This window comes from Canis aureus, chromosome 18, assembly GCF_053574225.1.
Source record: "Canis aureus isolate CA01 chromosome 18, VMU_Caureus_v.1.0, whole genome shotgun sequence".
Taxonomy (NCBI): domain Eukaryota; kingdom Metazoa; phylum Chordata; class Mammalia; order Carnivora; family Canidae; genus Canis; species Canis aureus.
Window position 1 is genome coordinate 7,240,846 of NC_135628.1, and position 16,602 is coordinate 7,257,447.

Genomic DNA, 16,602 nt, shown 5'->3' on the forward strand with positions numbered 1-16,602 from the left:
GACCCGAACTTTGTCTAGTGTAAAAATACCCCGTTAAATGTAATCAGTTTTCCAAATTTAGCTTAAGCAATGCATGTTCATATGCTGCTGTTCAGGCCAATGAGAAGGAAGTAGAAGCTACTGTGTAGGGTTTCTTGGAACACTTGTTCCTACAGGGGGACTGATGCAGCAGGCCCACACTTATTTGTATTTTGTCATCCCCTTGTTCTACCTGGAACATGGACATTATGCCTGGAGAAGGGGCAGCCGTCTTATGACTGTGAACACAAAGGCCACGCAGGGGCAGAGCAGGTGAAAAGAAACTCTGGTCTTTTGTGTCACCAGCCTGATCTGGACTGCATGTCTAAGAAGTTCATGTTTCATAAGAAAAATAAATCTGTATTTCTAAATAGAGCAGCTGATAAACTCCATAGAAACTTAGTATTTTAGTGGAAATACTCAAAATGCACATGATTAAAGCAACAGATATATACTCAACTTATAAAAGTTATAAATCATACAGAAAGTATAGTTCCTTGACGACATTTGAAAGATCCTCACATGTCATTTGTAATCCTGTACCTTTCCAAATAAAGTTTTTTTTTTAAGATTTTATTTATTTATTTATTTATGAGAGACACAGAGAGAGGCAGAGACACAGGCAGGGGGGAAGCAGACTCCTCACAGGGAGCCTGATATGGGACTTGATCCCTGGACCGGGGATCACGCCCTGAGCCAAGGGCAGACGCTCAACCACTGAGCCACCCAGGCATCCCCCAAATAAAGTTTTGTTAAGCAGACTTCTTATTTCCGGTTCCCTAGTAAAAGTATCATTGATATCTAGTACAGAATAATGAGGCAGTAAATCTTATTCAAAAGAAACAGACTAAATAGGGGGAAAAGAGCTGATTGTAAGCAAAATACTAAGTGTATATAAAATTAATAAACCAGAAGATAAAATCAGGAAAGAAAGTATTTAAGATAAAAGGAGAAAGAATTCGTTGTTATTGTTAAATAAATACATTACACGTTATCAACACAGGAAAAGGAATCAGCCGAAGTATTATTCATGAACAGACTGCCTAACTAGAGCAAAGACAAGATATATTAGCAACGTGAGAGAGGGGTGGGTAATGTGACCTGAATCATGCAACTAATCTAATCACATAACTGAATCTTTATAACTAATATATGTGGGATAACAAAATAGAAGTATGATCTGGGTTCTGGAAATATACATAGGGAAGGGATTATTTCCCTCTGAAGAGTCAGAGAAGACTTGAGGGAATAGGGCCTTAAAGTTTGTATAGAGAGTTTGGCAACTAGATAACAGGGGGTGGGTGGGAATGACCTTCTAAATTAGATGGTGAAATGGCACAAAAGTGAGTCGGTGTCAAAGTTCTTTCAATTTTAAAAAATTTCTTAAAAGATTGATTGATTGACTTGAGAGACAGAGCCACATAGAGGGAGAAGGAGAGGGAGAAGCAGACTCCCCACTAAGCAAGGGGGCAGTTGTGGGGCTCAATCCCAGGACCCTGGGATCATGACCTGAGCTGAAGGCAGATGCTTAACCAACTGAGCCACACAGGTGCCCCTCAGCCCCTCAAAGTTCTTTTAGTTCATGGTGCCCTGGAAAGTGCCTAGTATATGAGAAACAACCTGTAAACATTTGTGAATGAATGAATAAATAAATCCATGGCACACTTAGTAAGCAGTAAGGAGTAAGTCATGGTTGTAATGTATCAGGTATATGCTGACGTACAGCCTTTTGTGCCACAGTGAGAGGTTGAAGAAAAGGGCAATTTTCACAGTAGGGCAAAGGAATATGGCCCATTCAGATTAGAAGGGTTTATACCTGGAGATTATAAACACAATCAAGCAAAGTTGATGAAAACTTCAACTGGATAAGGGTAGGGAAGGATAAATAGCTTCAGTTGCAAACAACTTAATCTGGGTTGAAATGTCCCAGTGTGTAACTGAAAAAACATACCTGGAACCTCAGAGGAAGGAGGAACTTGATTATAGACTAGCCCTGGTCAATGGACACCACAGGTTTACACAAAATGTACTGTGTGCCAGACACTGGAAATGTGAAGACGAATAAGACAGTCCAGGCCTTCAAGGAACATAGAGCAATTACGATTCAGTGTGATACATACAAGAATGGGAGTAGGAACACGACATAGAAGTAATGTATAGAAAGGAATAATTAATTCTACACGGTGTATGTGTGGCAGGAGGAGGTATCAAAAGAGACTTCACAGAGTGGCTGACAATGGGAATGTTAAAGCTACCCAGAAGTTTTCTAGATGAAGGTGGAGAAGCGCCTATTGAGAAAAGAAAGGCAGGGTCAGCTTTGTGGAGATATAAAGCAAAGTTAGAGAAATTGCTGCTCATATAATATGTAAAAAGTACGTGGTGAACCATGAGATCAGCATCCCGGGGCCATTGCAGCAGCCAGCTATCTTTGAAGCCAATGAGCCTTTTCCTTAAGGTCTCTAACATGGAAAGGGAGGCCAATTAGGCAAGGTTGGTCTGTACTGAGGACTTCAGAAAGCAGATATTATTTTTATTTTTTTAGATTTTTAAAATTTGTGTTGAGAGTGAGTGCCCAAATGAGCAGGAGAGGGGCAGAGAGAGAGACAGAATTTCAGGCTGAATCCACGCTGAACGTGGAGCCCAACGTGGGCTTGCTATCACAATCCTGAGATTGTGGCCCTAGACGAAGTCAAGAGTTGGAAGCTTAACCAACTGAGCTACCCAGGTGCCCTCCAGATATTATTATTTTTTAAATCAAAGATAAGAAGAGATTGAGTTCATCAGTGATGATGATTTTACTGACTGACAGTACTGATGAGAACCAACTGAAAGTCAAAAGTAAAATTCTGACGATATTGTTGGAAATGATCCTGGAAAAATTAGAGAGAGACATCTCAAGAAACCTAATCAGGGGCTTTTAATTAGCTCTGATTTAAAGATACATACACACAAACACACATAAAAAAGCAAACAAAGAAAAAAAAACAGAACAGAGATTCAAAGAGTGCTAAATCTGGCAGGAGCATGAAGTATCAGTAGTCTAGCTTTTTCATTGTGTAGGTTGGAGAATAGATTCCTAGAGGGGAAAAATGACACCATATATTAATAAGAGAATTCAGACTCAGTACTTTTTTACTACAGGGACCCACTGTTGCAGAAGAGGAGTCCTGCATACTACTCTGCAGACCAGTTGTATTAGAATCTTCTGGATAGTGTAAAATATTTTCATTTTCCAAAATCCTATCCCCCCCAAAGTTTTAGCCAATGGTCTGGGGTGGACTCTAAATTCTCCACTTTTTAAAGGTTTTCATGCAATCTCTGGGATTTGAAAACCATTGGCCTAAATATACTCTTAAGACTATGTAGGAAAAAAATAAAGAGTATGTAGAAGACTAGTGATGGTTACTAAGGGAAATATATTCACCTGTAATAAAGAGAAAAACTGCAATGATACCCTAGTGTTTGAGAGACTGAATCTTTAATCATATTTTAATCACCAATTAATATGTTTTAAATGTCTATAACATGCCTGGTTTTATGGGAAGAGAAGAGGAATATGAAAAGAATGAGTTTATTCTTTTCCTTTTTTTTAAGAGATCCTATTGAAGAATTTACTAGTTTTTCCGTGAGACAATAGATTTTCCTCACATCAGCACATTGTAATGTTGTGTGTTTCTTGGTTCATCACACGAGAACTTGTGGTAGCACTCACAGTGGAAGATATCAAGGTGGCAGCTTTTACAGCAGTGTGAGCGTTAGCATTAGAAGTGTAAGAATTTATATACTGTGCAAAGGAATTTTCTGTCTATTTTGTGCTATCAAAATGTTTACCCACTAGGTACCACCTGTTCTATGTCTATGCTGATAAAACTACAAAAATCGGCATGATTAAACAACAAAGCCTTTAAAAAAATCACCACCAAATACCTTTAGGTAAGCCGGATGTGATTCAACTATGAACTGAATGTAAACAGAGACTCTCTCATTTCAGGGATAAAATATTAAGCTCAGAATGCGTGGACCAAACAGTCAACCAGCCATGGTCATTAAAATAAAGCTTCTACTCATCTACTAAACTTCGAAGAGGTCTTTTCATTCCCAAGACACTGCCTTCCTCGATGCCTTTAAAAACCTTCCAGGCAACTTTTACTCTGAAAGAGTACACCAGGTCATTTATTAATGTCACTGAGATTTCAATTAACGAGAAGGAAATGTTAATATTTATATCGAGTGCCTTTTTAATTCTTCAAATAAAATATCAGCAAGTAAGGTGGGGAAACTTGTACACTCTGGATTCTTCCTCATTTAGCTATCACGCAAGATCTAGTAGAGTGAACTCTTAAAGTTCACAGATGTTGGGATTGGCTTGATTATTTTGAAATGGACAAGTTCTAAAGTTCCAGGCATTATACTTCTGTAATTTTTCAGGCCTTGGAACTGAATCAAGTGTGGTGGAGGGAGGCTGAGGGAGTCTTGAGATTGCGGACTTCTCACATACATACATTAACTGCTTGGCTGTTCTCTACCTGTTCTCATTGATACAGGACAACGTGTGATGTTTAAAAAAAAAAAAGTATCTTAAAAAAATGAGATTAGTCAAGAGGTCAATTTTATTGAAAGCTGAAAGCTGTTAACTCACGCGACACGTGGCGGGTGATTATGGTAGCTAGATTCAGAATAAGAATAGAACTGGGAAGGAGGCCTGCATAGATCTCTCCATATTTTTGAACTGGGAATTTCTTGAGTTTGAGGGTTCATGAAGATCTCAGGATGCATACCTTGTGAATGTCAAGGGTCTACTATAATTAGTTCTCATGAGTGGTTTCTTCCTCATCTAATCACAGAACATAATTTTCATCTTAAAAAATCTACTATACTATAGCAATTTATTAATATTTATTAAGTGCCTTTGGGAAAAGTAACTTAGTGCCCAGCCATAATTTAACTTAAAATGTGTTAGATTCTTATAATGAGCTTATATGATTTTCATATTAAGGTAGGGTGACTTAGATATTTTTGAAAGAACAATTCATTATACTTCTGTTTGATCATTTCAAATGCTGTGCTTCCAAATTCAGTGTTATTTAAATAATCCTAATCAGCACAACCTACGATCTCCATGAAAAACTGGCCATTTTAAAAGAACTCTTCCAAGCAATTCTAGTTTGAATATTCACCTCTCAATGAGTTTTCTGGGAAATCAGACAAAAGGATTTAAGGAATGATGGCAACAATTCTCAGGGTGACTTTTAAAGAGCCATCTATAAACGTTATTAGTACAAGAATTCTAGAACTAAATGAAATGCCCCAGGGTTCTAGGTCCTTCTAAGTAGCTGAGATATTTAAGAGCAGAGTTACTTTCATACTAAAACTACAACTTAAAAAAGCATAATGGAAACTTCTCTTGGGGCAAGATAAGAACTAAATAACAGACACCGGATTGTAAGAGGCAGCACAATTTTCCTATTTTGTTGGTAAGATGATATGCTAGGATATCTTTTGGGTTCAAGATAGAATCAAGTGATTACCGGCATTTAAAGTTACTCTTTTCTCAACATATGACTGAAGGGGACAGAGATTAAGCAAAATAGACCAGATTCCATGATGAGAGAAAAGAATAAGATAATAAAGGAAGAAAGAGTATAGTAGAAAAGGTGAAGGTAGCAGAGAAATTTTAAGAAGACCAACTGGAAATGTAGAATGCAGGATGATAGAAATGTATGAATAGAATCCACTGAGGAAACACAAGGAATCTTAAATGTAAGTGAATTTCAAAATAATTTCACTTTTTGTCCTTAATCATGTACTCACACTGTTCACTTTGTCATTCAATTTAGCTTGTACAACACCTCCAAACATCTTAAGATAAAATTCACAGCCTAAGTCTTAAATCCTATGGAGAGCTCCCTTAACAATATTAATGTTCTATTTCTTTCTTCCTCTCACTTTAGTTAAGATAGAGAAGTCAAGGGAATATGTTCTTAGAATCCTAATGGATTACACAATGAAACATGTGCTTGGGTAAAATTTAACCTCCTAGAAAGCAGTTTTCTTCCAGATTTAATTTATGGGAACTCAGTATTAGATATGCAATATACATTTACTTATACAATTAGAGACACAGCAATCTGAGAAACAGAAGTACATTTACTAATTCTCAATTTTCTATTTAACATTCATGTTAAAGTAAATTCCTCCCCCCGCCCCCCGCCATTTTTTGGGATCATTTTAGTATAGCAGATCCTAAGGGTTACTGGTAGATGACAAAGAAAGAGGTGGATTAAAAATCACCAGTGTCTCAGCTTAACATTGTATGTATGAAAATGCTCAACCTCACGAACATTGCTTAATATGGTTGACAAACTCCATCTTTTAAAAACTCTTCCATTCCTTGAACTTCCTTGATTTGTTAAATGGTAATTTGGTTCTTCTGTCCCCCTCTTTTTTTTCTCTGCTTCTTTCTCTTCTTGCCTTTAAAAAATATGGATGTTACTGAGCTCCTCTTGGTAAATCATCTATTCCAGAAATCTTTTCCTCTCTCATGGATTCATTTATCACTTCTGGATTATTTCACAAATATTTCTCTCTGGCTATATATAACCTCTGTCAAGTTCTAATTTTCTAAATGTTTGCTACTTCAACTTACTTTTCTTGCCACCACCTCGGACTCAGCATGTCTAGGGCTCAATTCATCATGTGTCTATTTAAGTAATTTTTAAAAAGTTTATCCTTAATCCAGATCCCTCACAATTCCCCTCCCCAATAACATCCTCCAAATGCTCCACTGTTGACTAGATCTTCACAAAACACTGGTTTGATCATATCACTTGCTTATGAAAAACCTTTAAAGCCTTGCTACCTAAACCATAGAGTACATACTTGTTAGCTTGACATTTAGGGCTCATACCATCTATACAAGTATTTACTGAGCTCTTTTATTCACGAGGCATTGTTAGGCACTAGAGATGAGCAGGACATTCATGGTCCCTGCTGACATAGAGCTCACAGTCTAGTAGGAAAGACAAACATTAAAATATAAGTTTACGTGGGGCAAGTGTGAAATATGGGTGTTGTGGGGACCTCTAGCAGGGGGAGATACTTGAATAATAGCTGGAATACTCACTACTGCTTTCTTATAAATTAGGCATTCATGGTGAATAGTGAAAACTATGGCCAAATAAAAGGAAAGATATTATAGAATATTTGTCATAACCTTGGATTAAGTAGCAATTTTATGGAGCTGATCATAATGGGAATTATTTAATTCACTTATGTACAAGAATTTATGCTACTTTATACAATATTCTTTTTTAGTTTTCATAACAATCTTGCAACATGCGTATCCTTATTCCCTTTTTAGAGATGTGGTAACAGCCTTGAAGAGATAGACTTCAAGGACTCTACCCAAAGTCCTAATAATTAAGTAACGGCAAGGTAGGCTTCAGATTCAAAACACATATTCTTTCTCCTACATGCCATGAATGGATCATACACAAGTTTTCCACACAAACACACTTAGCAATGATGGACTGGACATCCTAGGGCCTCCTCCACAGGGTGTCAGCCTTGAGCAGCTGGCCACAGGTGGCAACATCACAATATTTTGAGGTAGATTTTATTCTGTAACATTCTTGTAAAACTGCTTATTTCACACTGCCTTTTAAGAAATGTTCTCTACCGTAATGGGAAAATTAGGACTACACAAGGCATAGGCAGTCCTTGTGAATAGTTTTTAAGTTAAACTCCTTTAAAATTTATTATTTATGATATAAAAACAGTGTATTAGACTTAATGCTTAACTTTTGGATACACAGAAAATATAGATAAAAAAATCTTAAATTATCTGCATCACAATAAATTTACTCAAATCCACATTGCAAATTTCCTTATGTTACTTTCAGTATTTGAAACAAAATGTGTTTTAGCTGTTCTCTAATTCTTACGTATTAGAAATCAGAAATGATGTTGAAAAGGAAGTATTCAATATTATTCTTTACCACTGCATGCATGAACTTTTATTATTTCCTAAAACATATTTGTCAATGTCTAATTCTATATCTATAGTATTTTCTCCCAAAATATGTATTTCATTATTTCTTTTTATACTTTATTCTTGATTTTTTCCTAGAATATAAGTTGTAGAAGTGCTGATTAGTTTACTAAAGAATTTCTTGTTTTGCCTGCAGATGTTAATTTTAGCATTTTGGACTGAAGAAGTAGAGAAAGGTAGAAATTCACTAAACTGCATTATTATCACAACCTATTTTAATGTAGATTATTAAAGTAAATACATAGGTAAAGTAATTCTTTACGTAGCTTATATTTCTCTTAAAATTATTTGTAAAACTACTTCAAGGCATTAAACAGAACAAAGTTTCCTCAGATATTGTACAAAATGATACTTGCACAGTGGTTTCCATGTATATGGGATTTAATTCTTTGATTCCAAAACATTATTTTTGGCTATGGTATGTTAATAAAAAAAAAGTGCCTTGTAACTGAAAACAAACAAACATACTCCTTAACTCATAAGCTAATACTCAAGATACGGCTATTCCTAAAAAAATTAAGATGCCTATAACTTACTTCAAAAAAAAATCTGTAAGCACAGATTATATTTCGCCAATCAGCCCAATGTCTATTTTAGAAGTGTTACGTGGCTTCCTTAAACTTTTGTAACTAGTTTGTGGCAGAGTCAGAATAACACCCCTAAGTTTAACTCACTTTGGCTTTTTATTTGTCCATTCTTGAACTGTTTAGCACAGTTATTAAAAAATATTTAATTACCTATTGGCAAAGAGAAGCTTATATTAGATATTAACCTACGATGAAGGAAGTGATTACAGTACTATATACTAATATTCATCTAAGATAGCAAAGCAATGTCATTTACCTTAAATTTACGTCTCTGCTCTGCACAGCTGTTGAAGAACCACAAGTCTGTCTCATGGCTGTAAATGTAACAAGAACAATAATGCGACCAATTTTCATACCTAAACTAAATTAAGTAGATTTGTCATAGGCTAGAAAACTGATACTGTATTTTACAAAAGAAAATTTTGATTTACAGATTATGGAAGTGTGCATGTGTGCATATGCATATACAAATGTGTGTCTGTGTGTGGGTGGGCATGTATGCTTTTAAAAAGAGTAAAAGAAGTTTACTCTTTTTAATCTCGAAATTAGTTTCATGAAATTGAAAGCATTACTTACTCTCTTTGGCTAACTTTTCTTTTTTAGGATCACTATGGGTATACTATGTCTAGGAACTGCTATGAGTGGATATAAATAAATATCACAAATCAAGAGAAGAGGCTGTCTTCAGCTGTTATATATGTTTTCTGGGGTGCATGGTAAGCATGTAAAGAAGAAACATCTGGTAATGCTTAGGTTAATATCAGGTCCCATTTGCATCACAATCTTTATATATTATTCATCAATATGTCATTAATCAATGTACCTAATGATTGGACCTACTCAATTGGTGCTTTATGTAATGAATAGAAAATGTAAACATGTTTCAAATACATATATTCAGATATCTATACATGAAAGCGAAATTACTACTACAATTGGTACTCAAGCTTGTCAGATGTGATTTTTTTCTTTCCATTTAGTATTAGATAGGCTAATATCTATGCCATCTGTAGCACAAAACTCTGAAAAAATTTAAATGAAAAAATAATAGTAAATAAATACTATGCTAGAAATAGGATCTTTACCATGTCACACTTCAAATCTGGCTACCATTTTTCAACATTTAAAATAAATCAGTTGTGTGTAACAAGACCTAATATTGTTCTTGTGACTTGAGCCATCAAAACAGATTTTTAAAAAATCTGTATTTTTTCAAACTTTATAAAATAGTTCTCCATCAAAACTATATTTTAAAATGAAAAAACACACGCTCTTTTTTGTTCTTCTAACAATGTTTTGTGTCTGATAAAACACAAACCACCATGATCTATTATAAGCACAAAATACCTAGCCTTTACAAGTTCATATATTGAAACGTGTTCAATTATCTTTATGAATTTTAAGAGATAATTTATACCAATTCTACTTTGAAAGATTGGTTAAATTCTTAGTTAAGTAGAAAAAGAACTGATTGTGAGAAAATCATAAGAGATTTAAAGTGTTAATTTCATATTAAATGGTTAAGATTTTTAAGAAAAAATATTCAACCTTTTTCTTTAACATAAGTGGCTAATAGTGCAACTCACATTAAATGGCATTTGCAGATGTAAGGATAAGCATTACTTAATATCCTCATTTAACAACATATGTAACCTAGTATAGAATGCTGTTAGGTTTTAAACACAATCCCAGTATGCTTATAGTTGCTAAACTTATTAAATACTATGAAATACTAACTTTAGCCTCACATTATATTAATCACAGTATATATTTTGATGAAGAGATAAGTCTTCATTCATTATTTCTCAATTCTCATTCATAAAAACCATCTTTTCATTCCTATGACTTTCTGGCATTTGACTTGATTAAAACACAAAATAATAAAAAAAACTACAGTTTTATAATTTATACAATGGAGATACATTCGTATTAATAGGCATCATAAAACACTAAATATAAGTGACACAAGAAAAGTCTTAGTAGTAATGGTTAGCACCTGAAATTGTTAAAAGGTATTTAAATTGCTTTCAATCACCCTTTCACAATAAAATAGAAAAAATTGAGAACTTCTCAAAATTTTATTTACACAACATCTGGTACATGAGCGACAATTTCTGATTTTAGAGTCATTAATATTCCTACCATATGTGTGTGTTATCTAAGAAAAATTAGGTATATTTTAGCTAAACAATGTATCAAATCTTGCCTTCCAATGCAACAACAAAACAAAACAAAAAAAAAAAGAAAAGAGAGAAAGAAAGAAAAGCAAGAAAGAGAAAAGAAAGAGAAAGAAAGAAAGAAAGAAAGAAAGAAAGAAAGAAAGAAAGAAAGAAAATCTAAAACCCAGCCATTCTTTCCAGAGATGCCCTGGTAACCAGAATAAAGAAACTTCTACTGGACTTAGCTTTGGGGAGGAAGGAACAACTATTTTGTCTATTTTGTCGAGACATGTTAAAACAGAATTGACGATATGTAGTGTGTTTCCCAATAGTCGAAACATCAGCTCCTACCTTTGGCTTATGCTGCCAGCATTTAAACCTCCTTTGCTATATACCAACAACAGTGAAAAACTCCTACTCTGAAGTCACAGTGAGGGAAAGATTTCATTTGCCATCTTCTGTGACTTTTATGTAAGTTTTTCTCTGTCATGCAAATATATGGCGAGGCTGTCATGGAATAAGACAATTCGATGGAAAGACTCCAATCACTGTCATTACTTGGGGAGAGATGACGGTGAGGAAAGTGTGTCGCCATAAAATTACTGATTAGTTTAAACAACAGAGTGTAAAATTTATTTTTAAAAAAATTAATATGAATCTTAAACTCAGGCTGATTCAACAAAACTTTTGCAATCATGGCAGACATTTGAACTTTAGACTATTGGAACACATCCCCTCTCCACAAGTCCTCCTTCTTCCCACCCACCTCCCGCAAATGGGTCTGTTCCCAAGAATATACATTCTCATCTCAAATTTGTCTAGGGACCAAAAATTTAATCCAGCTTTTACATAATAAGTACTTTCTGGATTGTGTAGATCAGTAGCCTATAATTCCCTGTCATACATACTAAACTTCAGGAGGCCATCATATAAGACTTAGTTACTAACATCTGGGAGTACACCTGAAAATGAAAATAGACACCTAGGCCAGAAAAAATTCCAAGACTGTTTTGGTAAAATAAAGCAACAAGGAGATGCTTACTGTTTTTCAAACTAAGCTTACCTTATCAGATGTGTACGTAACACATGATTCAGGAAAAACCACTGCTTATCTTTCAACAGAGCTGATAGACATTTTGAAAGATGTTTTATGTAACCTCAGATCCTACCTACCACACATTTAATAATTACACCCTAAAAATGTTTCTTCCCCCCAAACAATGTTCTATGTACTCTGGGTAGGATTATACAAAACAATGGTTATATTATGTAACAAAAAGTTACTTTAAAGGACATACATACTATCAGTTTCACAAGACAAACATAGGGAATAAGGACAACAAACTCCAGAATGTGTTTTTATAACTGTAGCAACAGCAATAACTCCTTGGCAAACTCAAACAGTTTTTTTGGCAACCCTGGAGGTTTTCTGCATTTGTCACTTGGATACAACTGCAGAGGGTTGTCTAAGACTGCTTTGTCTCCTTCCATACCATCTTACTATAGCTTTGCTTTTAAGGAAGAAATTTCACATTTTACTTTAACTTGTTTGTAAGTAAAATTCCGTTAAAATCCCACAAGGGAGTTTTATACAAAACTTCTTATGCCTACGTATACCAAATGTGGTTTCTATATAATTTTTGTAATAAGTAACCTTGTAGACTTTTGAAATCTATGGGAACAGAAATTTTTTTCTCTTTCAAGAAGATAGAATGAGCTCTCCTTTTGAATTGAAATTACCGACATATGCAAATGTAAAAATTTCTGAATGTATACAACTGGGTCTATACATTTGTTATCATAATGAACATCTTTTAAAATAAGATCCCAAGGACAAGAATGCTTTACTAACCTGCAGTGGTCTCTGTTTATCACTGCTCTTAGGAGATTTCAATCCACTTGTTTGCTGCTGTAAGAGAAGTTGTCTCGCTGCTTGGAGAGCCTAGAAGTAAAAAGGGAACAATATCTAATACTTTGTTGAAAGGTAAATTGATTATCAATAATTGATTATTCCCTGGTTAATAGTAAAAGTCTTCAATGTATGAGAACCCCTTTCTCATCCTCCTTTCTAGAGAGAATTATTAAAGATCTAATGTGAAATAAAAATTCCACATAGCACACATATACAACTTTACTTAAGTCATGGAGATACATGTAATCCTGTAGGAAATAAAGTTAATTTGCTTAAAGTGCTTAAAGAGGAAAAAAATCATAAACTGCATCAATAACCTCATTTACACAAGGAACTTGTCTTTGAGTGTTCAACTAAAATGCCCACTCCCTTTTAAATTATCATTCAATTTGCATTTTCATATTACAATTTTGAAGCAAAAGCAGTAGACTTCAAGTGTTACCGGAAGCTGTAATTAAATTTGACAAATCAACATCAGATTATCTTGAAAGTGAATTAATAAGGATTTTCACTAAAGATTAAAAACACTTTTTTGTACTTACAATTCAAGGGGAAACCTCTCCTTTGACAAAATAAAGTGCAGTTTTAATGCCAAATAAAATTGAGTGGTTTTCATTTGCATTCTTAGCAAAATCAGAGAACAAAGAAATTACCACTCAACCAATCAGGTTTGTTTCTATGTGTGACAAAATACCAATCAAAATAGAAGATGTTTTCATTTATTTTTATGTTTTTTTTCCCCATTCAGGAAAATAAAACTTAACATAAGAAATGAATGTAAGCATTTCTTTTACAGAAGGAGGCACAGTTTGGTGAGTGTATTATATAAACTTATAGAAAAATCAGTGCCATAAAAATACATATTGAGATGTTTTAAAGGTAGCAGTGTAAATAGGAAAAAAAAGAACTTTTTAAGAGCCTCTACTTTGCAAACTCATTTTTCCTCTCAATAACTGAGTTCAATGAACACTAATGATGAAATTTTTCAACACATACAACTAAAATAAATCATTGCCCTACTCTGTTATTCAGTGTTTTTAGAATATGAGGTAAATTTTTCATGATGAGAGAAATATCTTAGATCAATATTCTACTATAATAATTGAGATTCTAAGCTGATAAAAAGTACAATTTTGATTGGAATCAATGATCTGGTTTTTAAGAGAGTTTCTAGTATCCATGACAACAGTTGCTTTGACAAGATGTGCATATGGCATTACACTGCCAGCTGGTGTGAACAATGTTTGAACTACTGCATTGAGATGCTGAGCAAACAGAAAAAGTTGCCACGTCTTAACCCTCAGGGAAGGCAGTCATCCCCTGATCAATTATGAAAAGACAGAGAGAGGGCTGCTACAGTCTGGCTCCAAGCAAGTTTTCTGAGAAGGCAGGCAGACATAGAAACCAAAGTAAACAAACTGAAGGCACTAGCACCATCCCCTAACAACACTGATTTGTCTTCCCGGAGCAGGATCTGGCATAGTTTGTAAAGCACACTTTTTACATTTGGAGACACACTCATTCAGCAATCTTTTGTTTTTTTCAATTTTTCAAGTAATCATAACCTAAATGTTTCTCAGGATGTCACATTCCAGTGAACTCAGGCAATTTTATTAAAGTTCGCTTTGAAAAAAAAAAAAAAAAAGAGAGACCAAATAAAAAATTCCACGGATACTTTATCATCACAAAACTTAGTTCAAAATATTTCACTTACTATTCCAAATAATACAGCTTTCCTTTTTTAATTGCAACGTATAAAATAACTCCAAATGATATTTTTCAAGTGGAAATTGTGATAGTGTGACTTAGGTTGTGTCTATGTGAAATTCAAAAAAAAAAAAAAAATCCACCAACTATTTTCGCCTTCGATGCCAAAATCGACACAAATTCTGCCTAACTTTTTCATAAAATTGTTTTTTTCCTTTGAGTTCATTAGTTTATTTTGTATACATGCAGTCTTAGTTTACATTTAATTCTGCAATCGTTTATTATTCTTAAAGGATTCTAATGAACACAGTTCTAATTCTTGAAGTCATGAATGGCTGGAACTAAAAGCAACCTTAGAAATCACCTACCCTGATGCTCTCAGTTTAGCAAATGAGAAAAATGAGGCCTAGAGTAATCCAGTGTTTTGTTCAAGGTTTCCAGAAGGCCAAAGTGCATTCCAGTGTGCCATACTGTCTCAGTTCCATCAAGAAACCCTTAGATGGCAATGGGTAAAGCTCTACTAATGGAGAACATATGGTACCATAATGAATTATTTTCTCCTGTAGAGAGAGAATATTCATCTATCAAAACCTAGAAGAAAAGCTACACTATAATTTTTTGATGTCTGAATTTGTCAGTGTTTGTATGGAATAATTACCACTGAATATATATTCATTTTTATAGCCAAGTGTTCCTGCCATCCTTGACTTGCGTTTCACCACATACTCTACCAATACCTGATGGAACTCTACGCTTCTGTAACGCTCTGATCACTTGACCAGTTATTACAAATCAACTGAAGAATTCTAGAGCTGGACATAAACCTTACCAATTGTTTAGCCTTCCGTATTTTGTAGGCGAATGACTAAAGCATCAATACAACAATAACTTGATTAAAGTCACAAGGCAGTAACGTAGTTTGGTCAAAAATTCAGACTCTGGTCTCCCAAGCCTGGGGCCCTAGTCGCTTTGTCACACGGCATGATGTTTATTCATCTCAACCCAAACAAGTAACCCAATGGAATATGGAATACCCAGTGGCTAGAGAAAGATACTGGAAAATTAGATCTCTTAGAAGTACACCTCACGGAAATTTCACTGGACAAAAGTATATACGTACGTTCTTTTTATTTATTTTCTATTATTTTTTAAAGATTTCATTTATTTGAGAGAGGGAGAGAGAGACAGAGCATGAGCAGGGGTAGGAGGCAGGGGGAGGGGGAGGGTGAAGCAGACTTCCTGCTGAGCAGGGAGCCCCAGTGGATGGACAGTGGGGCTTGAGTCCAGGACCCTGGGATCATGACCTAAGCCAAAGGCAGATGCTCAACTGACTGAGCCACCAGGCACCTCACGTACACTGTTTTTAAAGGAGTAATAATCATAATGGAATACCACTGATAGCCAGCTAAACTTTTAAAGTACCTTGGTTTCCATGCACATTTAGAGTTATCTTTAAAATAGTCCAGGATCATCTTTCAACACAAATCCTCATGAAAAAGAACCACTTGCCTTTCTCAACATTCTTTTCGTAGCCGTAGAGATCGCTATGGTAAATATAAAAGGTGGGAGAACAAAAAACAACTCCAAGAGATCGGGATGATTTAAAACTCACGAGCAGGAATCTTTGGCAGTTCGCATTCTCACTGCAGGCATCGCATGACATTTTTATTCCCAGTATTCTGGATATCATTTTAGAACTGAATTTCAATAAACAATTGCTCGGAGACATTTTGTTCATCTTTGTAATTTATTATTGTAGCTACGCAAAAGGCAAAAGATTATTAGATATAATACTTTCATCAATATAAGGTGTTAGGTGTCAAATTATATAAAATATTAATTTGAAAATCACTTGTCCACTTCAATGGGTAAACAGAAAAGATAGATTCCTGGGACATTCATTAAGTTCTATGAGCTGTTTAGGTATTTATAGGATCACCCACAGCAAAAACAAACAAAAACAACAACCATCCAAACAACCTCCGCACCCCCCCCCAAAAAAAAACAACCCGTAGAACAAAAGGCAAAAGATGTTTACAAAATCTCCCTTAATAATGACTGTGATTCTAGTGAACAACAAGAAAGAGGTTTCTAAAGCAGCCAAACCATATCTAGTTTCCAAAAACACATTTGTTTTGCATTAACAGTGCACTTTACTTAATGAAGTTA

At 34.7% G+C, this 16,602-nt stretch overlaps 1 protein-coding gene and 1 long non-coding RNA gene across 26 annotated transcripts in view; one reads left to right on the top strand and one right to left on the bottom strand.

The window, feature by feature from the left end:
- The window catches only part of FOXP2 (forkhead box P2), a 555,034-nt gene that overhangs the window by 139,800 nt on the left and 398,632 nt on the right, over positions 1 to 16,602 (bottom strand). For 20 of the 25 annotated variants that reach the window (XM_077856082.1, XM_077856075.1, XM_077856072.1 and 17 more), the window contains one exon: positions 12,667 to 12,756. In XM_077856082.1, coding sequence (XP_077712208.1) covers positions 12,667 to 12,756 — 90 coding nt within the window. Of the gene's footprint in view, positions 1 to 8,911; positions 8,970 to 12,666; positions 12,757 to 15,855; positions 15,963 to 16,602 lie in introns of those variants that run through there. The other 5 variants (XM_077856085.1, XM_077856084.1, XM_077856083.1 and 2 more) reach the window with 5 other exon arrangements.
- The window catches only part of LOC144288541 (uncharacterized), a 50,306-nt gene continuing 48,972 nt past the window's right edge, over positions 15,269 to 16,602 (top strand). Inside the window, exon 1 of the long non-coding RNA XR_013356429.1 lies at positions 15,269 to 15,549. This is a non-coding gene — a long non-coding RNA (uncharacterized LOC144288541). The remainder of the gene's footprint in view (positions 15,550 to 16,602) is intronic.